The sequence below is a fragment of the Podospora pseudopauciseta genome, chromosome 1, assembly GCF_035222475.1.
Source record: "Podospora pseudopauciseta strain CBS 411.78 chromosome 1, whole genome shotgun sequence".
Classification (NCBI taxonomy): domain Eukaryota; kingdom Fungi; phylum Ascomycota; class Sordariomycetes; order Sordariales; family Podosporaceae; genus Podospora; species Podospora pseudopauciseta.
The window spans coordinates 2,715,799-2,738,902 of NC_085892.1; the positions used below are offsets into that span (position 1 = coordinate 2,715,799).

Genomic DNA, 23,104 nt, shown 5'->3' on the forward strand with positions numbered 1-23,104 from the left:
TACGATGGGTATGACTAGATGAGACGAGATGAAGACGATAGACGGCAGTTGCCACAGTACATGCGAGCCTATACATGCTGTTGTATGCTTACTTCCTAGAGGCAACCTGTTATAACACTTTCGAACACCCTTGTTTCTTTCCCAGTGCTTTAACAGTACTGAGAAAGCAAGTCTGGTTGCGGGTTATCTTGGACTGACCTGTTTCATAGAGAGACTGGGGCCAAACCCCTTGAGCATTGGGGTTTTTGCGTATAAGCCTTGCCAGTTGAGCTGCGGGGAAGCCATATCCAAATGGAACTACACGCCTGACTGATAAAGAACACAGCATGTCACTTTTATTTCATCACGACGACGTCATATTCTAGATGGCGACATTAGCAACTACGGCGGACATGAGGAACACATCTATCCACAGAAGAAAACATGAGGATGAGAGCTGATTCGCCAACAATCATAGAGGAATAAAAGGTTTCGAAGCGAGCATCATTCCAGGACGGGCAAAGTTGAGAAACTGTATCGCACACAAGCCATCTCCCACTTATAAGTGCAAGATGACAGCATTGCTGATTATTCTCCAACACACTAAGTTGGAACAAAACAAGAATGAACATAACAATGGAAAATAGTCATTATCGTAACAAACTCCATACACACCAAACCCCCAGCAAACCATCCATCAAGCTAGGTACCCAACATTTACTCCCATGCTTTATCCCCCCACCACCTTCTTTTGTTTCTCACTCTACCATTTCACCGATTGCTTTCCCACAACCAGGTCAACATGGCAAAACATACGCTCCCTCTCCCACATAATACACAATACACTCTCTACTCCCCGCCAATCGAAATCTCTGCCCCCCAGTCCTTCCTAATCGTCAACTCCTCCAGCCCCTCCGTCTTGCTAATCACCAACCCCTTCTCGTTCGCCAAATGCAACAGACAGATAAAGCAGTAACTCGTCGAGATGTCATCCATCACCGGCTTGGGGTACACCCTCTGCAGCCCGTTCATCACATCGGTGAACTTCAACTCTGGATCCTCCGGCGTGGGGCTCCCAGGTATAGGGGCAGGGGGTGGTGCCTCCTGTCACGTATCATTAGCATCATTATCATCATACAACCCCCAACAGTATGTGGGCGACCGGTACATACCTCCAACTTCTCCAACCCCATCCCCTTCCAAATCTCCTCCTTCAACCTCCTCACATCCACCTTCTTCGCCACCCTCGCATACTGGACATACTCGGGCCTCACCCTCCTCGACTGCGTGACCAGCATCGTCCCAAACGCCAGATCCGCCGGGTTCGTCACCGTCATCCCCCCAAACGCCCCCGTCATGCCCACCTCCGTCATGCCCCCCTGGTTCCCCAACGGCAAGTCCGGAGAGAAGTGCTCCCTCGCATCCGCAAACTCATCATCCATGTCGTCATCATCCGCATCCCCACCCGCAAAAGGCAGCCCGTCATCCTGGAAGAAGTTCGCATCGTAGTCTCCCTGCGGTAAATCATCCGAGAGCGGGTTGCTCTCCGGCGCCTTTTGCGAAGCCCAAAACGCCTCGTTAAGCTCCACCGGCCCGTTGCTGTCCAAGGCTTCCGCTCGGCGGGCGGACACGGCGTCGTGATGGCCCGAGGTGAGCTTCTTCCTGCTGTGGAGGCGGGCCTTGGGCTTGAGGAACAAGGACAAGAGCTGCTTGCTGTTGAAGTGCTTGTCGTCCGGCAGCAGGTTCCGCGTCTTTGACTTCCAGTCCTTCTTCGCCATGGAAATGGTCGTGTTTGACGTCGCAGAGGTGTAAATCGCGTCTGCGATGGCGGGGTCCAAGGGCGAGGCAAAGTCGATTTCAAAAGGCTGCTTCTCCTTGCGCTGCTTGGCAGGTTCGGTGGTCTTGTTGTTGTCCTTGATCTTGCGGATGCGCCAGTGCTCGGCGTTGGACCAGTTCTTTTGGAGGGCTTGGTCAAAGTAGCTGAGGATGTCCTCGTGGACCTTGTCGGCTTTTTGGGCGTGGGTCATGGAGATGACGTAGTCTGGGTTGGCCGTGTCCATGAGGTCGACCGCGTCGCCTTCACCTTCTGCTTCCCCGCCGTCGTTGCCCAAACCGAGGCCGGCGTCAAAGACACGCATCATTTGGGGTTCGAGAGCAGCTTCACGAGCCCAGGCTTCACCGCCCTCGCCGAAGGCTACATCGCCGCCGAGATCGAAGGTGCCGAGGCCGTCAAAGTCGTCAAAGCCGAGGGGGTTCTCGTCGTCGATGTACATCTCAGACTTGTTGCCAGCCCCGGGGGTCTTCTCCTTCTCCTGGTCTCGCCAATCCTCCGGCGCTCTAAGGAAGGGGATGTCAAGCGAACCAGAAGGATCGCCAAGATCAAACTCCTTGAGCGAAGGACACACATCCATCTCATCCAACCGGCTCAGGTCCGGGAAGAACCTCTGCCCAAGCCCGACAACATCAATCTCAATATCCCCCTCGTCCTCCTCCTCCTCGGGCATTTCCGTGTCTTCCTGATCCTGCATCGACCCATCCATACCCTCGTCCTCTTCCCCTTCCACCCCTCCCTCCTGCGCCTTCTTCTTCCTCGTCCTCGAAGTCGAGGCATCATTCGCATCGTCACTACTATCAAACACAATCCTCCCCTGCGAATCAATCATCAAATGATTCAACAACAACCCCTTCGCACCCCCCTCATCAAAATCTGCCGACGCCTTCTTGAAAAGCGGATCCACCGCAAACTCCAGCTCAAACTTCTTCAACTGCAACGAAGCAAACGACGGCGCCAGCGTCGCCTCAGACGACCGCTGCGTCTTCTTCTTGGCCTTCTTCCTAACATTCCCATCCTCATCCACCTCATCCTCCTCCTCATCCTCCTCCTCCTCCCCCTTCTTCCTCTTGCTATCCCTACTATCCGCCAACCCGCTCAGCAACTTGCCCGTCTCGGTCGCCACACTGTCCACCCTGCTGGTGTAAATCTTGACACACCCGTCCAGCGTGCAGCTCGCCTTTTGGAAATTAACCCCATCCCCCTCCTTCAGCAAGCTCATGTCGTGAAAGTAGTCGATCAAAGCAAAGTTCCACGAGTTGGCCGCGTTGATCTTATTGTCGGTCGCCATCTTCATCCACTCCTCAAAGTTGGCCAGGATGGGCACCCGCTTCATGGGCGTGACGGCCTTGCCGCCGATCACGACGTCGTTTTCGTCGTCGAGGAAGTTTTCCCTGCCGCTGTGCCGGCGGCGGCGGTTGTTGTTGGGAGTGCGGGGGTTGGATTGGGAGTTGTCGGGCGAGTCTACGCCGTCGAGGTCGACGAGGGCGAGGGATTGGCGGCGGGGGGTGGTTGCGCGGGCGGCGCCTTCGGTGGCGGCTTGACGGAGCTGGTTGACGTGGGCTTCGTGGAGGGCTTTGCGGCCGTGGGAGCGCTGGGCTTTTTCTTGGGCGTCGTCGTTGAGGGGCATTCTGGTGTGGCGTTGTTAGGGGACTGTTGAGAGGTGGGCATAAAGGAGGTGAAACGCACTTCACTGGCGACTTGAAGGGTGAGGCGGCCATGTTCCCCGAGGGGACCCGGCTCACGCTTCTGCGGTGCGCCGCTGATACACGAGGCATCTTGGACTGATTTTTGAACTCTGAGTGCGCTGTTATTGTCGTCGAATCATCTGTTCCAAAAAGGCGATCAGAAAAACAGGTTCTCGCGCTCCTGGCGTCGGTTCGTGGTGGTGGTGGTGGTGGTGGTGGTGGTTGTCGTTGATGGTTTCGGCGGCTTCAAATTTGGCAATTGATTGATTTGTTGGCGGCGACAAACCCCCCTCCTTCTCGGTGCTGTTTGTTTACTTTGGGCCTCGAACGGCAAAACCGATTGCGACGGCGCGATTGGCTGGCAACGGGTCTGATGTGGCTCGTGCGTATTGAGGAACACGTGCTGATAAGGAGTGGAAGTGTGGGGTATATCGCTGGGCGGAATCCGGGGGTGTGGGTTTTGAGAGGGAAGATTTCAACGTGCAAAAGCAAAGCGGTCAGACGGCTCCTTTGATGGGTGGGCGGATGGCTGCAACTGAAAGGTAACGACATGTTGCATTAGGGCTGTTGGATTTGTTTTGAAGGAATGACGGTTGTGGCTGTCTGTGCTCTGTTGATTTTATGCCAACGTCCCCCCGCTTGATATTCATCATGATGCTTCCATCGTACTTCGAAGAGACAAAGCTCTTGCGCCTTTTGGTCCACGACCTCTGACCTGAACTCAGTCCTTCTGTCAGTGCACTCATATTTTCTGTCAACAACCGAGTTAGTTGCGCCTCTAGGTAGTGTTTATCCCAGTTGGCCTATCATCAGGTCTCTTTTCCGCATGATGTTGCCCATCTTCAGTCTCCTCACGATGCACCCATATCACACGTCGACGCATGCCGTTTCAAACTGCCAAGGTCTCGACACCCGCTGATTGCTGGGACCCAATCAGCGTCTTCGCCACCGCCGCTGTTGTAGGTACCACCAAAGAGAGCTGAAGCCCACGCGGCCCAGACCGTTTTGTTCGCTAACTCGTCCCGGTGCCAAGCCAGCTCCTACCTGAGAGTACCGCTAGAGGGATGATCTCATACTTAACGAAACAAGCAGCTACCCAACCGTCGGCTACGACCTGCTCTTGGAAAAGGGACAAAACAATAACAATTCGGTACGCCCGGTGAGACTCATATAGCTCCACGGTCCGCACGCCGGCTTCGCCATTACCGGCGCATCGATTTCTTTCAGTCCGCTGCCGCGCAATGCCATGATATCACGAACAGAATGCCACCTCCTCTCCGCACGCGGAGCAGATACAGCTCCCGCCCTGTTGTGACGGCCTTATTGCTTATCACGATAATAACGACGTATTATACGCTCTTCTCGCCAGCATCAGACATCGCCAGTCGCCAACAACTACACCGGCGCAGTTCGAAACTTGTCGCGCGACATGTCAACGATAATGTGGCGAGAGCGGAAAACGTCGACTGTCGCATGGTGCACAGCGCCGAGGACCAATGCGCCTTCATCCTCGCCAACTGCGAAGACGATGAAGCCGGGCTCGTCCATTACTTGTCGTTTTACTACTGCACCCTCGGCGGCGCGAAACCCGTCGCCTTTGCGATTCTTGCCAGCTGGCTTGGTTTGCTATTTACGACTATCGGGATTGCCGCCAGTGACTTCTTCAGCGTGAATCTCAGCACCATCGCCAGTGTCCTGGGTCTGAGTGAGAGCTTGGCAGGGGTTACGTTTCTCGCGTTTGGAAATGGCTCTCCGGATGTGTTTAGCACCTTTGCCGCCATGGGGTCTAATAGCGGGAGTATGGCCGTTGGCGAGCTGATAGGAGCGGCTGGCTTCATTACTGCCGTTGTGGCGGGTTCCATGGCATTGGTGCGGGAATTTAAGGTCAGCAAGCGCACCTTTGTGCGGGACATCGCCTTCTTCATCGTGGCTATTAGCTTTACGATGGTTTGTCTGGCGGATGGCGAGCTGCACTTGTGGGAGTGTTTGTGCATGATTGGGTTTTACCTATTTTATGTGGCGGTTGTTGTTGGGTGGCATTGGTTTACGGCTAGGAGGAGACGTCAAAGATTACGAGATGTTGCGTCCCGTACGCACTATTTCGGGCCTTCCGGTAGGGGAACAGAAGAGTTCGAGCCGTATCGTGATGAGCCGGAAGATGATTCGGCACCGGTGGGTGGCCGGTCGAGCAGTGCTCCGGAGGTTGCCGATATCAGTGTCTTGGAGCGGGCTCCACGAATCGAGGTTGATGGTGTCGAGGTCCCGGCCGCGCCGTCACCGGAAGATCAAGAAGATCGAGAATTGCACGTTGCGACGGAGATGGCCAACAGCATGCGTGCAAATCGCCCTCGATGGACTCGGAGCAACACCACCACTATTGCTCCTATTCGACCTAGCCTCGTCGGTGTGTTGGAGTTCCGATCTGTATTGTCCTCGCTACAGAAAGCGAGAAATATGCATATGGGGCCCCTTCCTACTCGAGCAAACTCTGGTCACCAACGGGCCAGCTCTACTGCCGAACTTCCTCGTGGCCGTCCCAGGAATAGTACCCTGCCGGCTCATCTACCAACAAACTCGAGAGAAAGAGCGCTGTCACACGGCAACAACCCCCTGAATCTACCAAACGATGCTCTTCCACAGCCCGAGTTTGCCCATGGCAGACCGAGCACCCGGATGAGTTCAGCAAGCCGCACCGTTGACGGCATGCTTGCACCACCATTAGGCTCTTTGACAGCAGCCATCGACCATGCGATGCGGGAAGAGCAATCGCCTGGGCAGTCTCCCATGCCTTCTCCACGTTTGCAGTTGCAAATACCGCCATCACACAGCAGAACTTCCAGCGGTCACTCGTCACCATCGCTCTCACCTTTTCCCGGATTCATGGAGTCTCCAGCCCTTCTCACACCAGCCTCACCAGAACACCCACCCGCTTTCCCCTTTTCAGACTCTTTGGATATGCGCCGTCAGTCCATTTCTGGGTTTCCTGACCACGTAGAGGAGCCCAAACCGGTCAGATGGTGGCCTTACTCGGTGCTACCACCTCCTCATGTGCTTCTCGCAACCTTGTTTCCCACACTTCAGGGGTGGAGGGAAAAGACGTGGTGGGACAAGATACTCAGTGTGATATCGGTACCGAGTATCTTTCTGCTCGTCACAACACTGCCGGTCGTCGAAACGGATGCCGGCGACGGCGAGAGCTCGGAAGTGGATTTCTTGGACTCTCCCCCGTTCGGCCAGCCGGGGAACACTGCGGTGCCCGTCTCGGTAATGGAAGCCAATCTTGCGGAACCCGAGACAGAATGGGAGGAATACCGACGAAGGACCAAGTCCGTGTCGTCACGGTCGATGATAAGCCCATCGGCATCTCAGTTGTCACTACAGCAGCCACCAGACTCGAGCTCGACGCTTGTTTCTGGCTCTGACCGCCAACAACAACCGCAATTTCCCAACTCTACACCGGTCACGCCACAGGTCAATAAACCCGTCAGCCTCGAACCCGACCGAGTGACCACGGCATCGGAGCATCCAGCAGGATGGAACCGCTGGCTTGTCGCCCTCCAGCTTTTCACAGGGCCAATGTTTGTTGTCCTCATCGGGTGGGCCAACACGATGGAGGACTATGCGAACCCGACGAAGACGCTTCTGATGCTTGTGTTGTACTCGCTGGTGGTCTCGCTCTGTCTGCTGGCGGCACTCCTTTTGACGACATCACCGGATTCGAAACCCAAATACCACTTTCTGCTCTGCTTTCTCGGGTTCGTGATTAGTGTAGCGTGGATCTCGACGATAGCAGGGGAGGTGGTAGGGGCGATGAAGGCGTTTGGGGTTATTCTGGACATTTCGGAGGCGATCTTGGGGTTGACGGTGTTTGCGGTGGGGAACTCGCTGGGGGATTTGGTGGCTGATGTGACGGTTGCTCGATTGGGGTATCCGGTTATGGCGTTGTAAGTTTGCTGTCATTGTTATTATCACCACAAGTCAAAAAAAGCTAACAATTCGCACAAACCAACAGGGCGGCATGCTTTGGAGGTCCAATGTTGAATATTCTGCTTGGGATAGGGATCGGGGGTGCGTGGATGGGGATCACGAAGGCGAACAAGCGCCACAGGAAACACCCGCACAGACCGATTGAGTACAAGCCGTATCACATCCAGGTCGGGGGCACGTTGATGATCTCGGCGGCGACGGTGCTGATGACGTTGATTGTACTGCTGATTTTGGTGCCGGGGAACAACTGGATGATGACGAGGAGGATTGGGTGGGTGTTGATTGCCATTTGGTCGGTTAGCACGCTGGTCAATTTGGTGGTTGAACTTACGGGGGTGTGGGCGGATGTGTCGTGAAAAATTACTTTGGGTGTGATGAGCTATGATTACGATGGAATGAGTTCAACTGGTTTGAGATTGTGGTGGTGGTGGTGGCGGGAAGGGATAGAGACAGGTTACGTGGCAGGAGAGAGAGGTTCACACAGCCACAGATGGTAATTTTACCTTTTTTATATTACCTTTTGTATGATGTGGTGGTTTTTTTGGGGCTTGTGAAAGGCATGGAGCACGAGGAATGTCTTTTGGTTGGTTGTTTTGGAAAGGTGTCAAGATGGGAAGGGGAAAGAGAATATATCTGGCTTCAGGAAAGTCTAATTCTGATGTTCGAGACGGAACAACCAACAGGTGGTGTACGTACGTTACGTATGTCTATATGAGAATCACAAAGACGGGATGGGATGGATGAGGCTGGGTGTGTTTTGGAACAGGACAGATATATGGGTTTTGCTGATAGGTGTGTACAGGAAATGTATATGGAGTGTATTTTGTATCTTTCTGGGTTCTCTACACTACAATATGATGTGTCGACGACAAGGTTGCTGAGGTGAAACTTACATGGTGGGGTGTGTCCATCAAGGTGTGTGCAAGGTGTGGTGTTTGACCCCTGAAAGTCTCAAGCTCCCTTCGCTCCCGGGAACTTCCCCGCAATTGGTCCAACTGTGGGGTTTTAGTGAGAGCCAGAGCCAGGAGAGAATGAGATGAGGGGCAATCGGACCTTTCAGAGCTTCCCTGTCTGGCAACGTGGGACTTTTTGTTTTGGGCTAGACTGTTGCTGCTGCTGCTGCCGCGTTGTGTTGCTTGCTTGGTTGGTTGCTTGCTCACCGCGATTTTGAAGTTTAAAAGGAGAGAGAGAGCTCTCTTTCCAACCGTTGAGCCTCTTTGCCAAGTATCTATACAACCCGACTCCCCCTTTCTCGAGCTCTCTCAACTACAATCTTTGACAACAAACAAATACAACCGCAACCATGGCCACCAGATCCGAGATCCAAACCTACCCCCCCCTGGCCGAGCGCCCAATCAAGAACACCATCGTCCTCTTTGACGTCGACGGGACCTTGACGCCCGCCCGTCTTGTAAGTCCCCATTCGCACAAACCCCCTTGAGTCTCTGAAGCAAGGTCAAAACTAACAGTCAAAATCTTAAAAGGACGCCTCCCCCGAGATCCTCCTCCTCCTCTCCCAACTCCGCCAAAAAGTCGCCATCGGCTTCGTCGGCGGCTCCGACCTCCCCAAGCAGCAAGAACAGCTCGGCGACCCTCTCCGCGTGCCCGTAACCTCCCTCTTCGACTTTTGCTTCTCCGAAAACGGCCTCACCGCCTTCAAGCTCGGCCAGCCCCTCCCCTCCAACTCCTTCATCAAGTACATCGGCGAAGACAACTACAAAGACCTCGTCAAGTTTGTTCTGCACTACATCGCCGACCTCGACATCCCCATCAAGAGGGGGACGTTCGTCGAGTTCAGGAACGGGATGGTCAACATCTCCCCCATCGGGCGCAACGCGAGCAATGAGGAGAGGCAGGAGTTTGAGAGGTTTGACAAGGAGAGGGGTGTGAGGAGGGAGATGGTGGAGAGGCTGAGGGAGAGGTTTGGGCATTTGGGGTTGACGTACGTATGATTGGCCTGATATGATTGGGAAATGGGTTTGCTGATTTATGGCAAAAAAAAAAAAAACAGGTTCTCCATCGGCGGTCAAATCTCCTTTGACGTCTTCCCCACCGGTTGGGACAAGACCTACTGCCTCAAGCACCTCGAGGAGGACGCCAAGAAGGAGGGCGGGATCGAGTACACCACCATTCACTTCTTTGGCGACAAGACCATGGTTGGCGGGAACGATTACGAGATTTATGAGGATCCCAGGACGACTGGGCACTCGGTCAAGGGGCCCGAGGATACGATTAGGGAGTTGAAGGAGATGTTCGACCTTTGAAGGTTTGGGGGGGAGGGGGTCGCTTTGATGTCAAAAACAAGGTGTTTTAGCAGGCAAGGCGCTTAATGGGGGGGTTTGCGTAGCCTGGCTTGCTTGCTTTTTGATGCAAGATAAAACAATAAGATCTGTCTTTCAAATTCCCATCACTATATTTCACAACGTCCCAGTACAGGATTATGCTCAAAAAGTGTATGTAAATTTCAACTATCCAAGCACACCAACTGTAGAATAGATAGCATCACGACAATAAAAAGAATGGAATAAATAATCCCCAAAAAAATCATCCCCTACAAATCAGTGCCCAAACTCCAAATGCGGCACAATCACCGGCCCATACTTGGTCGTCGCCGTGTAAGCTCCATCCCCCTGCACCACAAAATCAACCGCCAAACTCAACTTGCTCAACCCTCCCGAATTTCCACTGTGCACACTCCCCGCATAACCCGGCTGCCCCTGCCCCTGCTGCCCCCCATTGGCAATCACCTCCGGGTCATACGCCACAATGGCGACATAGTTCCTCCTCGCCATCAGCTTCTTGTGCTCCCTCGCCGCGCCCGACGCATCAGTATGGAAGATCTCCATCATGTCCTCCTTTGTGTCCGACACTTCATGAGTAGACTTGTGGCCGTTCTGGGGAACGTAAAGAAGCTTGTTGTTGTGGAGCATCTTCATGAGGTAATTGCTCGAGGGCGCGGCGACGACGGGGGAGGCGATGAGTTGGTACATTGTTTTGTGGTCTTGGGGGTGGGAGGGGTCGTGGACTAGGCCTGCGCCGCAGGAGTTGACGTCTACGAGACACAAGAATTAGTAAGGCGGTTAAGAGGGTGAGATGGAAAAGAGAAAAAGGGAGGGGGGAACAAACCTCCTGACAGGAACGTCATACGGATACCCTTTTGCTGGGCGATCCCCTGGAGTGTGCGGATGAGGTAAGTACGCTCGAGGTCCTTCGACTCGTGAGTCCAAAGGTCTTTGAGCTCTTCGGCAATGTCAAACTCGCCAAACTGGTTGAGGACGTTGCCCATCAGCCCAGACTTTCCAACAGCCTTCTTCACTTCCTTGAAGCCGTGCTGGACCATCTCCTTGCCGCCTACCACGCCGGCGACGGAGGACGTGACCTTGCCGAGGATGTTGTAAGTGGTATTGACGGCTTTTTTGCCCGTGGCAAAGGTGTTGGCGAGGGTTTCGACAGTTTCGAGACGGGGATAGATGACCGGTACCGAAATCATCCAGATGCAGTGCTGGACGCTGGGCGGGAGGGTGGCCACCTTGGGGAAGATGCCTTGGTATGTCGGGCCGGCCATGACGCGGGTTTGAGTACGCTCGGAGCGGCAGTCTGGGCCGATGACTACCATGGCGGGACCGAGGTACTTGAGGAAGTGCCAGCCTGAGCCGGTGACAGTGAACAGATCCATGTCTGAGCTGACGTTGCGTAGGATTTCAACTGTAGTGTGATGCTGGAAGAGAAGATACATCTCAATAGCGATCCGGCCGATGCCCTTGAAGACAGCAGACGACTGCATGTAGTCGGGATAGGAGCCAAACCCATCAAAGCTGCAAATAATCAGTATCAAAGTAGAGCAACCAAAACGGGGTTGACAACTCACATATCATGATCATCAATCTGCAAAACGTGCGGAATCTGCGCAAACGCCTCGCGCATAAACGGCTGGTCAAAGTGACTGGTGTAGTAGTGAAAGTACGCATGCGACACATCCTCCTGATGCCGCGCTGTCCACGGCGCATTCTTTCTGTTTTCTCTCCCCTGCATCGCCAACCACTGCCTCAAAAGAGGCACCTCCTTCCAGAGACGATCACCGTAGATTTGAGCTCCCAGGCCGAGCTGGACATGGAACCCGCCGCAGTCGATGTTCTTTTGAAGGATATCCTTCCACATGAAGCCCACGCCACCAAGCCTCGCCCTTTCGTTTTGGTTGGTACTCGGCGCAAAGTCATTGCCAGAGTGGGCAAGCATGCGCCATCCTGTCTCATAGCGACCGGCAACGACAAATTCGTACCGTGTGCATCCCAAGTGCGAAGTCACTGCGTACGTCCACCTCTCGGTCCCATGGTCCGACATCTGGAGCGCCACATCGTACTTCCAGAAAGTCCACCTCTGGTGCGCATGTATGTTATTTGGCACAAGCTGCCGAGGATTGGGGGAAAGATCCATGCTAAGATGAATGTGAATGGTGGGAGGCTGTGGCGCATCGGTCACGATCATGATGCTGCCAAGCCAGACCCCCTTTTCCAGGTCCATGTTGACATAGCGCAGATACGGTCCAAAATAGACGCCATTTGTTGGCATCACCTTGTACACATCGACCCCGGCACTGGGAGGAGGTCCCGTGAATCCTGCTGTCGAAGGAGCTACCGATGCTGTGACGCTCATGATGCTCTCGGCGTAGCCTGGATGACCTTGGGGGTGGAACATGGGCGAGGCCAACGCGGACTTGCCGCCGCCCAACAGTGGCGAGGCAAGCGGGTTTCCATAAGTGGATGTGGTGGGCGAGAGGGGAGCTGCGTCGTGGTTTAGAGGGGTTGGTCCCTTGGGAAATTCCCACTGTGTGGCCTGGGTCGCCAGGTGAATGTAATAGTACTGTCCCGAGTTTTGGTCAAGATGCGCAATCCAGCCCTCCGGCAGCGGGGGTGGAGAAGACGCCGCCGCGAGAAGAGACGGTGTATGTGCCAGCGCTGGTTGCCCATTTTGCACCGCTGCGGGCTTTGCCTCGTTGGCGAAAGCAGGGTGATCGTTCGCAAACGCGGGATGACCGGCGTTGTGTGCTGGTACGGCGGCAGCTGTATTCGCAACAGGCTTTGGCTTCTCTGGCGCTGGCGATGATGAAGCAGCCGGGGCCGGACTGGCGTTGGGTCGGGAGCTGGAGGCAACAGCGTGCTGGGATACGGCACTGGGGGCAGGGCTCGGAGCCGCGTTTTGGGCAGGGTGTTGCGCAACGCCGGGAACAGCTGGGGCCGAGTTCGAACTGGTCGGTACCGGGCGTTGCTTCTCGTTCGGGTACTGGGAGCTGTTTGCGCTGGGATTGACAGATGTATAGGCAGGCGGAGGAGTCGAGGCTTGCATGCGCTGGAAGTCTTGCTCCAATACCGAAACCTGTAGGTTGCTGCTTGCTGGGGCCTGAGAAGCCGGGTTGGGATTCTGGGGAAGATTGTAGCCTCCTTGTTGCGGTGGTGTGGGTTTTGGGACTACATCGGCCCCCTGGTACACCGTAGGCGGACCGAAGGGCTGCTGGTCCGGAGCTTCAGTCGGCGTCCAAGGCCGGGTGGGCTGTGGCTGCGCCGGGGGACGTTGGCCACCGTATTGCGCCAGTCGTGACTGTGCAGCAGCGCTTTGAGCCTGTTGCGCTTGTAGAGCATTAAGAGTCGCGGTCCCGGAGATGCCTGCAGCAGCATATCGTGCCTCGATGCCGCCCCCAGGAATCGCACCTGGCTCCACAATAGGAGTCTCAGGGGGCGGGGGTGATCCACGACTGGCGCGAGTTGTCGAGGTTGACGCCGTCGACGAAAAGCGGTTGATATTGCTTGCGCCGCCGGGAGGAGGATAGTAGGGCTTTTGCTGATAGGCATTCGAAATTTTGGGCGCTGGAGAGGCAGAGCTAGTCGAAGAAGAAGTCGAGGTCGAGATGGAAACGGCTGGGTTCCTGAGAGGCTTTGCGAACAACTCATCCCTGTCATCCCCTGGGCTGTCAGGGCTCTGCAGCGGTTTGGGTGCTGTTCCACGCCGTTCAGCAAGACCAGCCTTCTTGTCTCCCGTGTTCAGGGTCGGCCGTGAAGCTGAGTCTCCGTACGGCTTGGGACTTGATGATACCGGTGGAGGACTGTAGAGCCTACCAACAGGCGCGGGTGAAGAGGTCTTGCGGCCATCATCTGGATAGGGTAGCCGACTGGGCTTTGATGGCTGGGTAGTCTTGTGGAAGTCGTCGTCAGGATACGGAAGCGGCGCCGCAGAGCTTGAGCCCCCGAAAGGAAACGAGGGGAGTGGTGGCAGGGACGCAATTGCTGGCTTGGGTGCTGGCGATGACGATGGGCCTGCCGCGGTTGAGGACGAGTAGGAAGACGACGATGAAGGCGGGGCAGGATACTTTGGCCGGTTGGATGCCTTATCGGGGGCCGGGCTCAGCGGTTTGAATATTCTCAACGGCTCAACGGTCGGACTGTCGCAATCTTCCCCAGACGGCGCTGGGCGGCTCATAAAGAGCTCATCATCCGGGACATCGCGCGACCGGCTGGCCATCTTGTCAGGATGGTGTGCGGGGTGATATGCGCCGGCTTGCGCTGAAACTGCCACTGCCGGGCACAGAAGTTGAAACTAGGTACGGGATCTAGGGACTGCTTTCCCTCTCCAGATCCTTGAGGTGCGTGTATATCTCTCACCGAGAAAGCTGCAAGTGGTGCCGGCAAAGGGTCGTGATTCTGCCTGATGGAAGGCGGGGTGGTGCAGGGTTGGGAGACGACGTCCTCTCGCCAAGGCGTCAGCTGCAAGACGAACCCCTCCTTGAACCAGAAACGAAGCACCCAGAAGACAACGAGTTAGAGGATGATGTCCGGAAGCACATGCAGTTGAGACAGGAATGCCAGAAAAAAAAAAGTTACAGATCGAGACGTCGACGGGAGACCGGGGACGAGGTCAATATGCGGCCAGATGCGCAGACCCTCCTGACAGGGGAGTACCGAGGAGAGACAGGGGATTGTTCCGCGGGAGGGGCACCGACATGGGAGGTGGCGGCACTTGCGCACAGCTTCACGCTCAAGGAATGACCCGTCGGCGAGCGCAACCGTGATTGGCCTTGCACCGTGGGCGCTTAGAGGTCTGCCCGTCTCCAGCCAGTGAGCAGCCCAAGCAAAGCGCCTTCACTGCCATGGCATGTGGCATGGCGGTTGCGTACCCTCACAATTGGGCATATCGCATTGAAGTCGACCCCGCCTAGACTCCATCTGAACATGCCGAGACGATAGAGAAGAAGCAGCAGATGCGGGTTGGGGGCGGAAAACTGCCCGTTCATAAATTGAGTGGTACGGAGTAACTACCTACCTATCTTCTCAGAGTCTTTCCAGCAAAGCTCGGTTCATTAAGCCTTCGCACGCTGTACTTTCCACCAGTGCCCAAGTCGAAGGCTGTCCATCAAATGTACAATTTCATACTCGTCAGTCATAGGATATGTTTTTGCTTTTGGTCTAACTAACCACCTACTGCCCTCATTCTCACCCGCCTTGTTGAAATACACTTCCCTGGGGGAGGGCAAGACAAGCGTCTGTTCCACTAGGCAACGCGATTCGTGCTTTTCATAGTCGGACCAAGTGCCTGCCAGGGGTTGATTTATCTGACAGCAGCATGCCTGCCCTCTGACAACCATCATTTGGGTAGGCTTGTGGAAAACTCGAGTCCTGCACAAGTCAAAACGGCACTTGCCCAGGGCAATTTGGGCGCCGTTGTTGTAGCTGAGCACCATGCCGTAGACTTGGTTCCTTGTCCAGCTATGAGTCTTTGCTTTGTTGTTTTCTGGAAAGTAGAACAATTGAATGCTGGCTAGATCACCGAGTCGAGCGAAACTGTCGCGGCTCAAGTGAGCATCGCGTGGGCGCAACGGTGGTACGGGGCTTGGTTGACCGATCCTAGGGTCACGATAACCCTGAACAGAACAGAAAGTGCTGATGGTTTCTGATAGGAACCATCGCGGTTCATTTTGAGATGGAGAACCAATGCCGTGGGCATGATGCTGTGCTCATTTACCATGTAGGTCTGATGGCTGTTGTACCGTAGACAAAATAGACCCCCAACCCAACCGATACCAGAGAGCTCCCTGCGAAACTATGATGTGATATGTAAGCATGCTGCGGACAGAACAAGCAGACTAGTCATGAGCATGCGATACAACATACCAGTAATGCCGTATGGTAGCCCAGAACAACTTCACGACATGCCGTGATTTTGTCGCCGGGTGGGGTAAGAACGTATATCCATTGGCAATGATTCAGAGACTTGGACGCAGTGGCGGCACAGGGATATGATCCATCTGTATGGGCGTGAACGCCCTCGACGCCATCCCCGCCGACCATAAAAGTGATACAACTCGCCTGTTCCAATTCCACGGCCCAACACCACTCAACCATAGGCGGTAGGTTTATCCTAGTAGGGGGTGTGGGCGTGTCCCAGACGGGGATTGCGAATCTGGATTCACACTACCCAGACGTGAGGCGCCTGAGACCAGACTACCAAGGCAAGGTCAGTATCGGTGAGGGCGCTGATAGAGGAGCCAGAGGGACAGACCTTGAACCACCAAACGGCCCCTCGCACATCCCTTTCATCAAACACAGCGAAGGCCTTTGATTCGGACCTCCCAGGGCGATGGACGGGCTTTTCTTGTAGCCTTTCAACCCTCTGAAGTCCGCGCGAGTCGACGGTCAGACGAATGATCTGTGGCATGGCCGACTCACAACCGTTTGCTGCGAGGACAGGTTCTCCGCCGCGCTCCCAAAGCGGAAATCTAGGATAGATGAAAAGCTTGTGGCATGACAGACAGCGGGGGCCCATTTTCCGCGAGCCCAATCACTCGAGTGAGCCTCCAAACAAGGTTGTCGGCCGAGAAGTTTTGGATCATCTTCGTAAGCTCGGGTGGCAGCCGGGTAAGCTGGGGCAAGCCCGAGAGCTGCAGCAAAATGGTGTACAGGGAGGATCTCGATGTTGCTATTCTCTAGTTGTAGCTTGGGGCGAATATTCCATGGTTGGCTCCATGCGGAAAACTCCCGCAGCGCTGTCAGTACCTCCTGCTCCGATATTTGGCGGTATCGCATAAAGATACGGAAGCAGTCATCGTGTACTGAGAGGCGGTTAGAAACTGTGCTTCATGGTGAATGACAAGATACCAATTACCCCGCGAACGCTGTTCCTGACTCTTGAGTTCTTGTGCAGCGAAGGCTCGGATCAGCGCCGAAAACTTTCAGATTCGTCAGTCGTGTCGGCCTGAAGCTCCTGTACCAGCCATCTTCCAGATAGCCAGGCGACCAACAGTCGCAGAGGGCGCAGCGCGATTTCCACATGAGTGCCATCGCAATTGATACTGGTAGGCGTCAATGGTTGAGGTCGAACACAGAAGAAGGTTGGCTTTTTTTCTTCTTCGAAAAACCAAGCGGTTTCGAGAAAATTAAGCTCTCAACACAAGCCACAAGCCTGATTGATGTCTTAACCACTGCCATTTTGACAAGCCCTCAGCCCAGTTCTCGTAGCCACACTTGGAGAGAGCCGATGAGGCTTGTAAACTTAGTTCTGTACCTTCACAGGGTCAGCTCGACATAGTTCAAGAAAGTAATGTTATGAGAGCTCGCTCTCTCTCTTATACCATGATATCAAAAGGGGAAGCCGATGATGAGAATGAAAAGGTAACGCGTTGCAACGTCGTCTCAGCCAGGCCGTCTTACACGGCTTCTGGACCAATCGGAGCTGCTGATGGGCATGCGGGGTTAGCCGCTTCGTGCATGGGCATCATGGACATCTGCGGTAGCTTCTGAACACAGTCACCTGCAATTGCAAAAATATCTGCAACTGTCTCTGCATTGCATCATCAACTCTGGATGCCGCTCCCGGCCGATGGCCTGGGCTTCGGAGCTTCCTCATCACCCCCGCTCCAGTGGATATTGAGACGATGTCGGACGGGAGGCTGGGGACCAGTTGCACCTGCATCTCGTCAAGTGACAAGAGATGGGATGATGTTTACAACAGCCACGACACCCCTTGCTATTTAGCTTCTTTCTTCATTTCATCCTCTTTCCTCTTTGTTTTTCTATGAAAATTCATCCAACCCTATCTTTCTTGACATATTCCAGCCTGTCACCCGCATCCTCCACTGGCGGCCATTTCCCCACAGTCGCTTGGCAGCCCCGCAAGGACCGGGGCTGCAAGAAGCGTTTCTTGGCTGCTTGGAGCTATTCAGAATCCCCACCCTCAGAGCTTGTTATCGGCCGGCCCCCTCCAAGTCCAAGCCATTGACGAACCAAAGATCCTGTTGTTCGTCCAGTCTTTGGTCCGACTCGGATATAAGTCTCGTCCAAGGTCGTGACGGCGAAAACAGACTTTCCCCCCTCTTGCTGTTCATCCCCGTGCCCGCAAAGCCCAAGCACAAGCCCACCATGTCACTGCATCGTGTTGCGTCGCTCGAAACTTTCGCCATCCTCCCAACCGACCAGAGATCAAGGAGGAGCTCCGATGCTTCGGCTCGCGCCCGCAAATTAACCTTCAACCCACTCCCGCAAGAATGGGATCCTCCAGCTGGCCTGGACCAACTTCATGCCGTTGGCGCCTTTGAGGTGCCTCGCTGGAAGCGTCTACGTAGGTCTCGCATCTCCTCACTGTGGCCTTTTGGTGTCGTTGCCCCAGTGTGCTCATGCAGTGTGTGAGAACAGTCCAGGTTGCCGCCGCCGTCTTCTACTGCCTCTTCGCGTCCGGTGTTGTCTTTGGATATGCCGCCATCAAGCCAGTCCTCAAGTCGGAGGGTGCCTACAAAGATATCTGCTCAGCCCCGGGCGGGCTAGTCAGCGAGGACACATGCATAGAGATACATCTGAACTTGATGTTCACGGTGGCCGCTGTGGCTACGAATGTTGCTGCTCTCCCTATTGGAGCTATCCTCGATCACTATGGGCCTCGGGTGTGTGGTATACTTGGCAGTCTCTTCCTGGCCATTGGCGCGGCGCTGATGGCCAACGAGAGCCGCTTGCCTTTTGACGGCTTGTTGTTTGGTTATCTTTTCCTGGCTCTGGGAGGCCCCTTTACCTACATCTCGTCGTTCCAGCTGTCCAATGCCTTCCCCAAAAACTCGGGCCTCATTTTGGCCCTCTTGACGGGCGCTTTCGACGCCTCCAGCGCCTTGTTCTTGGTGTACCGGATCGTCTTTCAAAAGTCAGAGGGCGCCTTTGGACATCAGCGGTTCTTCATGGTGTACTTGATTGTACCTGTGGTGATCATCATCTTGCAGTTTACGCTGATGCCATCTCAGTCTTACAAGACGGTTGGTGAGCTGGTGGAGGAGATCGAGGAGCCAGTCGCCGAGGAACCGGATGACCAGGTTGACGAAGAAACCGCCCTGCTCCAGGAGGAGGAAAGACAACATCGCGCCGATGTCATCGAGGGTCTCCAGAACGTGCTCGGCTCGGCCAAGGCGGACAAGCAAGCGAAACGCGAGGAGCGCAAGAATGAGATCTCGGGTGTCTGGGGTGTCATGCACCCCTACACGTCTTGGGAGCAGATCAAGTCCCCTTGGTTTATCTTGATCTGCGCTTTTACTGGTATGCTGCTGCTTTATCTGATCCTCGACGTGCGTCTAATGTTTGGTTGTTCACAGTTATCCAAATGACCCGCATCAATTACTTCGTTGCCACAATTCGCGCCCAGTACGAAGCCATCTTTGGCTCTATCGAAAAAGCGGCCGAGATCAACGAATTCTTCGACCTCGCTCTCCCCATCGGCGGTATTCTCAGCATTCCCTTCATTGGTATGATTCTCGACCACACCAGCACCGTTACCGTGCTTGCCTGCCTCGTCACATGCGCCACCACGATCGGCGTCCTGGGTATCATCCCGCAGACATGGGCTGCGTACGGAAATATTTGCCTGTTTGTTCTTTACCGTCCATTTTATTACACGGCGGTGTCGGACTACAGCGCCAAGGTGTTTGGATTCAGGACGTTTGGCAAAGTTTACGGTACGATTATCTGCCTGTCTGGCGTCTTCAACTTCTCGCAGTCTGGGTTGGATTTCTTGTTTCACCAAACCTTCAAGGGCAATCCTCTACCGGTGAATGTGATGTTGTTGAGTTTGGGGCTGGCAGTTGGTCTCGGGCTGGTAGGCTTCGTGGCTATCAAGGCAAAGATGATCAAGAGGAAGATGCTTTCAGAGGAGGCATACGGTGCGTTCAGTGACCCAAGGTGGAATCACTAGGGGAGGTCCAGCTTCAGCAAGAAGAGCAGGAGAAACAGATTGTCGCGGAGTTACCAGAATAGCGGGGGTGAGTTGTAAAAAGAAACAAGAAGAATGTTGGAAAGGAAAAGGACAAGGGATTGGAGGACCATAATGGTGTTTTTGTGTGACATGGACAAATCGGTTTGGATGATACCTGCATGGTGGGAAGAGGAACGCATGGGCACATGGCGATGGCGCACTAAGGATTTTTCGTTTAACGGGGCATTTATGTTGAGCATGAGTGGTAAGCAAAGCAGTCGAATATTTAACATTTGCATATCGGACCTTTGCCCGCTTTCTCTCTCGTGATACCTTGAGTACGGGTTACAGTTGCTGCTTGGACAAGACTATACCAGTGGGCGACACCTAACCTACCAAATTGGCGCGCACGACGTCATTTTAATTTTTTCGATGTCTATAAAACCTAGAAAACTATCGTTTTGACACCTGCTCTTGAACAAGACTGGCAACATATTGCGCAAGACCAATCGAAGACTCTCGTACAAGTATCTATCCAACCTGTTTCAAAAACCATCAACCATATTTCAAGATACCTTTTATGGACTACCTGTCTTCTGTTCCACTGGATTATCATTGTTCAAAAGCCTTCTGAAATCAGCTAGACAGACGGCACGCTGCCTCAAAAAACCATTCGCATGGTGTTGAAAGACACACCAGTAGTACCACATGGCCACCCGAGTACACTTGAACACAACCTATACTCTCGACCTGCCAACTCCTTGAATTCTTCTCCTCATAAACCTCACCCTCCAAACTACAACCAGACCAATCCTAGGTGGCAAAGAAGCAAAACCCCTTCCTAAACAGCCATCTCCCCCTCCACTCCCAACCCCTGCTCCTTCACCCTCCGCTCCACCTCATCCCCCTCCCTCTCCCCCCTCTCCTCCTTCAACCTCTCCTCCACCTCATCCCTCACCGGCCCCAAATCCGGTGGGATAATACTGCTCTGCACGCTCGGCGCGTGCTGCACAAACCTCAACTGCTCATGCACATGCGCCACAATGTCCCTCAGCCTCTTCTCCGTATTCTTGTTATTCCTCGGCTCACTCATACTCTGCTCCAGCGTCGGAAAAAGCGTCTCGTGCACAAAGTGCTGCCTCCACGGCGCATGCTGCGGGATCTCCGCCGGAATGTTCTGGTCGGCGCCAATCGCGATGGAGGTCTCGTACGCCCACGCCCTGGCCACGTTTCGGGGCGTGTACCCCCCCCCACCAAACAAAATCATGGGAATGCCTAGACTTTTGCAAAACCTCACGCAGGCCGCGTGACCCTCTACCTTCAGATTGAACCTACCAAGTCGGTCGCCCGCAAGAGAGTCGGCGCCGCACTGGAGGGCGATCGCACTCGGGCGGAACGTGGTGTTGACTTGCCCAATGATGGACTTGAACAGGTGCTCGTACTGCTCGTCTGTGATGCCGTCGTTGAGGGGAACGTTGATGGCGTGGTGAGCTCCGGGGTTGTGCTCGGATTTCGGACCGTTGTCGTTCAGCCCGCCGGTGCCGGGAAAGAAGACTTCGGGTTGGTACTTGTGGAACGAGACGGTCATGACGCGGTCGGTGCTGAAGAAGGCCTCTTCTACGCCGTCGCCGTGGTGGACGTCAATGTCGATGTATAACACGCGGGGGTAGAGCCGCAAGAGCTGGAGGATGGCGAGGACGATGTCGTTGATGTAGCAGAACCCGGAGGCTTCGGACTTTTTGGCGTGGTGAAGGCCGCCGCCCCAGGCGATGGCGATGTCGGATTGTTTGTTGCAGATTTTGCGGGCGGCGTCTAGGGAGGTGCCGGCTGACATGGAGCAGTAGTCGTAGAGACCGTGGAAGAGGGGACAGTCGGAACCGCCGAGGTTGAACTTGACGTCCTTGTCGGGGTTATCCAGGTCTCGGGGTTGGTCCTCTGGGGCGGCCGTCGCGAGGTAGTCCAGATAATCGCTCGAGTGGAAAGAGTTGAGCTCTTCGTAGGTGGCGTGCCGGGTGTTGTAGTTGTCCATGGCGAAGGGCATGCCATAGGCTGTCACCAAGCTTTTGGTGAGAGTTAAGCGCCAGGGCTTCATTGGGTGGGTTTGGCCAAAATGGTGCTTTTCCATCTCGGAGGTCGCGTGGTATGAGACCGTGTACCCTTTGGGTCTGACGATGTTGAACTCTTGGGCGGCGAGCTTCATTTTCTCAAAGTAGGCGGCGTTTTCGTGGTCGCTGGCCCTTCCGAGTGGGATCTCGAATTCCTCCACGACTGGATCCATGTCGATGTTGTGAGGGAGGTAATTTGTCTTTGGCGGACGCCAGCGGTACGAATCGACGTCCATCATTTCGAAGTGGTGGTGAGTTTGTGTGAGATGGGACGAAAATCTCAGGTGAGTGAAGGGCTTGGGAACGAGCTTTCTTCGAAAGAAATACGGGCCCTGCCGCCGAGCTTCAACAAATATACGGGCCTCGCCTCGGAACAAGCTGGAGCTCGACGTTGAGCAAGCTCTCAATGTACAAAAATTTCGACAAATATACTGACTTGTGATGAATGATAGCTCGCTGAGATGAAAACCGTCGCGTAAAATTCACCAGTACAGTCACGTAAATGATTCCAGTTGGTTATCACTTCTCGATGGTGATGATGATGATGATGATGATGATCGTGATTTCTGCACCTGGGTACCCTACAACTGTGATAGACAGTAAAAAACCGCCTGTGTGAAGTGAGGAACTGTGTAGTGTAACAAATTGATTGTGTTTGAAAGACCGTGCTGAGTTGAGATCTTGAAAAGACCCTGGCGCCAGAAGCTGCCCATCTGCAATTGGTGGTTGCACCAGTCTGGCGTGGCGATCCCTAACCGTGAAAGAGGCTAACCGCTTTGGGTCTAGTCAGCCGCAATCCGGCAGGGGCAGCCTTTCTCCAGTTTTGATGATTAACTCCACAGCCGCCACACCAGAAACCTTTCCCTTTGGTGGACAGGGATCATATCAACTTGCATACAGTAACCTCCATCCACACGTAGCGACAAACACCACCGTGAAAAGGTCCTTTTTTTTCCTTTTTCGACAACAGGAAAAAGAGACAGTCGTGTTGTCTGGCTCCTGAGGTGAGCAAGCGGAATCTTTGCTCTTGACCCAAAACCCCAAGCTCTCCCCAAACAAGCCTCAAGAGCACCGAGGCACGCTGCGTCATTCTCGGCTTGGAGTCGTCCCACTCGCGACTCCACGCGCCTGCTCTCGCTTTTGCTCTCTTCCCTGCCCCAGTCTCTCTCTCTCTCTCTCTCTCTATCGATTTCATCTCACTCAATGCGCATTCGGAGTTTATCAGCGTTGATATACATCCGCTTTTTTTTTTTTTTCTCTCTCAGTCTTTTCATTCAAGTTCTCTCCTTCAACAGCCAGACCTG

The 23,104-nt window shown here is 54.3% G+C and overlaps 7 protein-coding genes across 7 annotated transcripts; 3 read left to right on the forward strand and 4 right to left on the reverse strand.

Annotated features, from left to right (window-relative positions):
* Positions 1-492: 492 nt before the first annotated feature.
* Positions 493-3,893, reverse strand: QC763_107410 (uncharacterized protein). The gene is made up of 3 exons (XM_062907323.1): positions 3,500-3,893; positions 1,152-3,441; positions 493-1,083 (listed from the first exon to the last, which is right to left on the reverse strand). Exons 1-3 carry the CDS (start codon positions 3,586-3,588, stop codon positions 829-831), a joined length of 2,634 nt encoding a protein of 877 aa, XP_062770266.1. The 5' UTR covers positions 3,589-3,893; the 3' UTR covers positions 493-828.
* Positions 3,894-4,761: 868 nt separating this feature from the next.
* On the forward strand, positions 4,762-7,841 carry QC763_107420 (uncharacterized protein; the record flags this gene model as incomplete). The annotated part of the gene is made up of 2 exons (XM_062907324.1): positions 4,762-7,442; positions 7,511-7,841. The coding sequence occupies 2 exons, from the start codon at positions 4,762-4,764 to the stop codon at positions 7,839-7,841; spliced, it is 3,012 nt and encodes a 1,003-aa protein (XP_062770267.1).
* A 947-nt stretch (positions 7,842-8,788) lies between these two features.
* PMM1 (Phosphomannomutase 1) lies at positions 8,789-9,804 on the forward strand (the record flags this gene model as incomplete). Its single annotated transcript, XM_062907325.1, has 3 exons — positions 8,789-8,896; positions 8,970-9,427; positions 9,497-9,804. The coding sequence occupies 3 exons, from the start codon at positions 8,789-8,791 to the stop codon at positions 9,747-9,749; spliced, it is 819 nt and encodes a 272-aa protein (XP_062770268.1). The 3' UTR covers positions 9,750-9,804.
* Positions 9,805-9,846: 42 nt separating this feature from the next.
* QC763_107440 (uncharacterized protein) lies at positions 9,847-13,998 on the reverse strand (the record flags this gene model as incomplete). Its single annotated transcript, XM_062907326.1, has 3 exons — positions 9,847-10,537; positions 10,612-11,300; positions 11,354-13,998. 3 exons carry the CDS (start codon positions 13,996-13,998, stop codon positions 10,044-10,046), a joined length of 3,828 nt encoding a protein of 1,275 aa, XP_062770269.1. The 3' UTR covers positions 9,847-10,043.
* A 1,326-nt stretch (positions 13,999-15,324) lies between these two features.
* Positions 15,325-16,747, reverse strand: QC763_0009070 (uncharacterized protein; the record flags this gene model as incomplete). Its single annotated transcript, XM_062905191.1, has 5 exons — positions 15,325-15,573; positions 15,645-15,944; positions 16,033-16,179; positions 16,200-16,582; positions 16,741-16,747. 5 exons carry the CDS (start codon positions 16,745-16,747, stop codon positions 15,325-15,327), a joined length of 1,086 nt encoding a protein of 361 aa, XP_062770270.1.
* Positions 16,748-17,226: 479 nt separating this feature from the next.
* On the forward strand, positions 17,227-20,054 carry QC763_107450 (uncharacterized protein). The gene is made up of 3 exons (XM_062907327.1): positions 17,227-18,087; positions 18,162-19,043; positions 19,100-20,054. Exons 1-3 carry the CDS (start codon positions 17,889-17,891, stop codon positions 19,693-19,695), a joined length of 1,677 nt encoding a protein of 558 aa, XP_062770271.1. The 5' UTR covers positions 17,227-17,888; the 3' UTR covers positions 19,696-20,054.
* Positions 20,055-20,536: 482 nt separating this feature from the next.
* On the reverse strand, positions 20,537-22,513 carry HOS2 (histone deacetylase; the record flags this gene model as incomplete). The annotated part of the gene is made up of 2 exons (XM_062907328.1): positions 20,537-22,143; positions 22,465-22,513. 2 exons carry the CDS (start codon positions 22,511-22,513, stop codon positions 20,537-20,539), a joined length of 1,656 nt encoding a protein of 551 aa, XP_062770272.1.
* Positions 22,514-23,104: the final 591 nt, after the last annotated feature.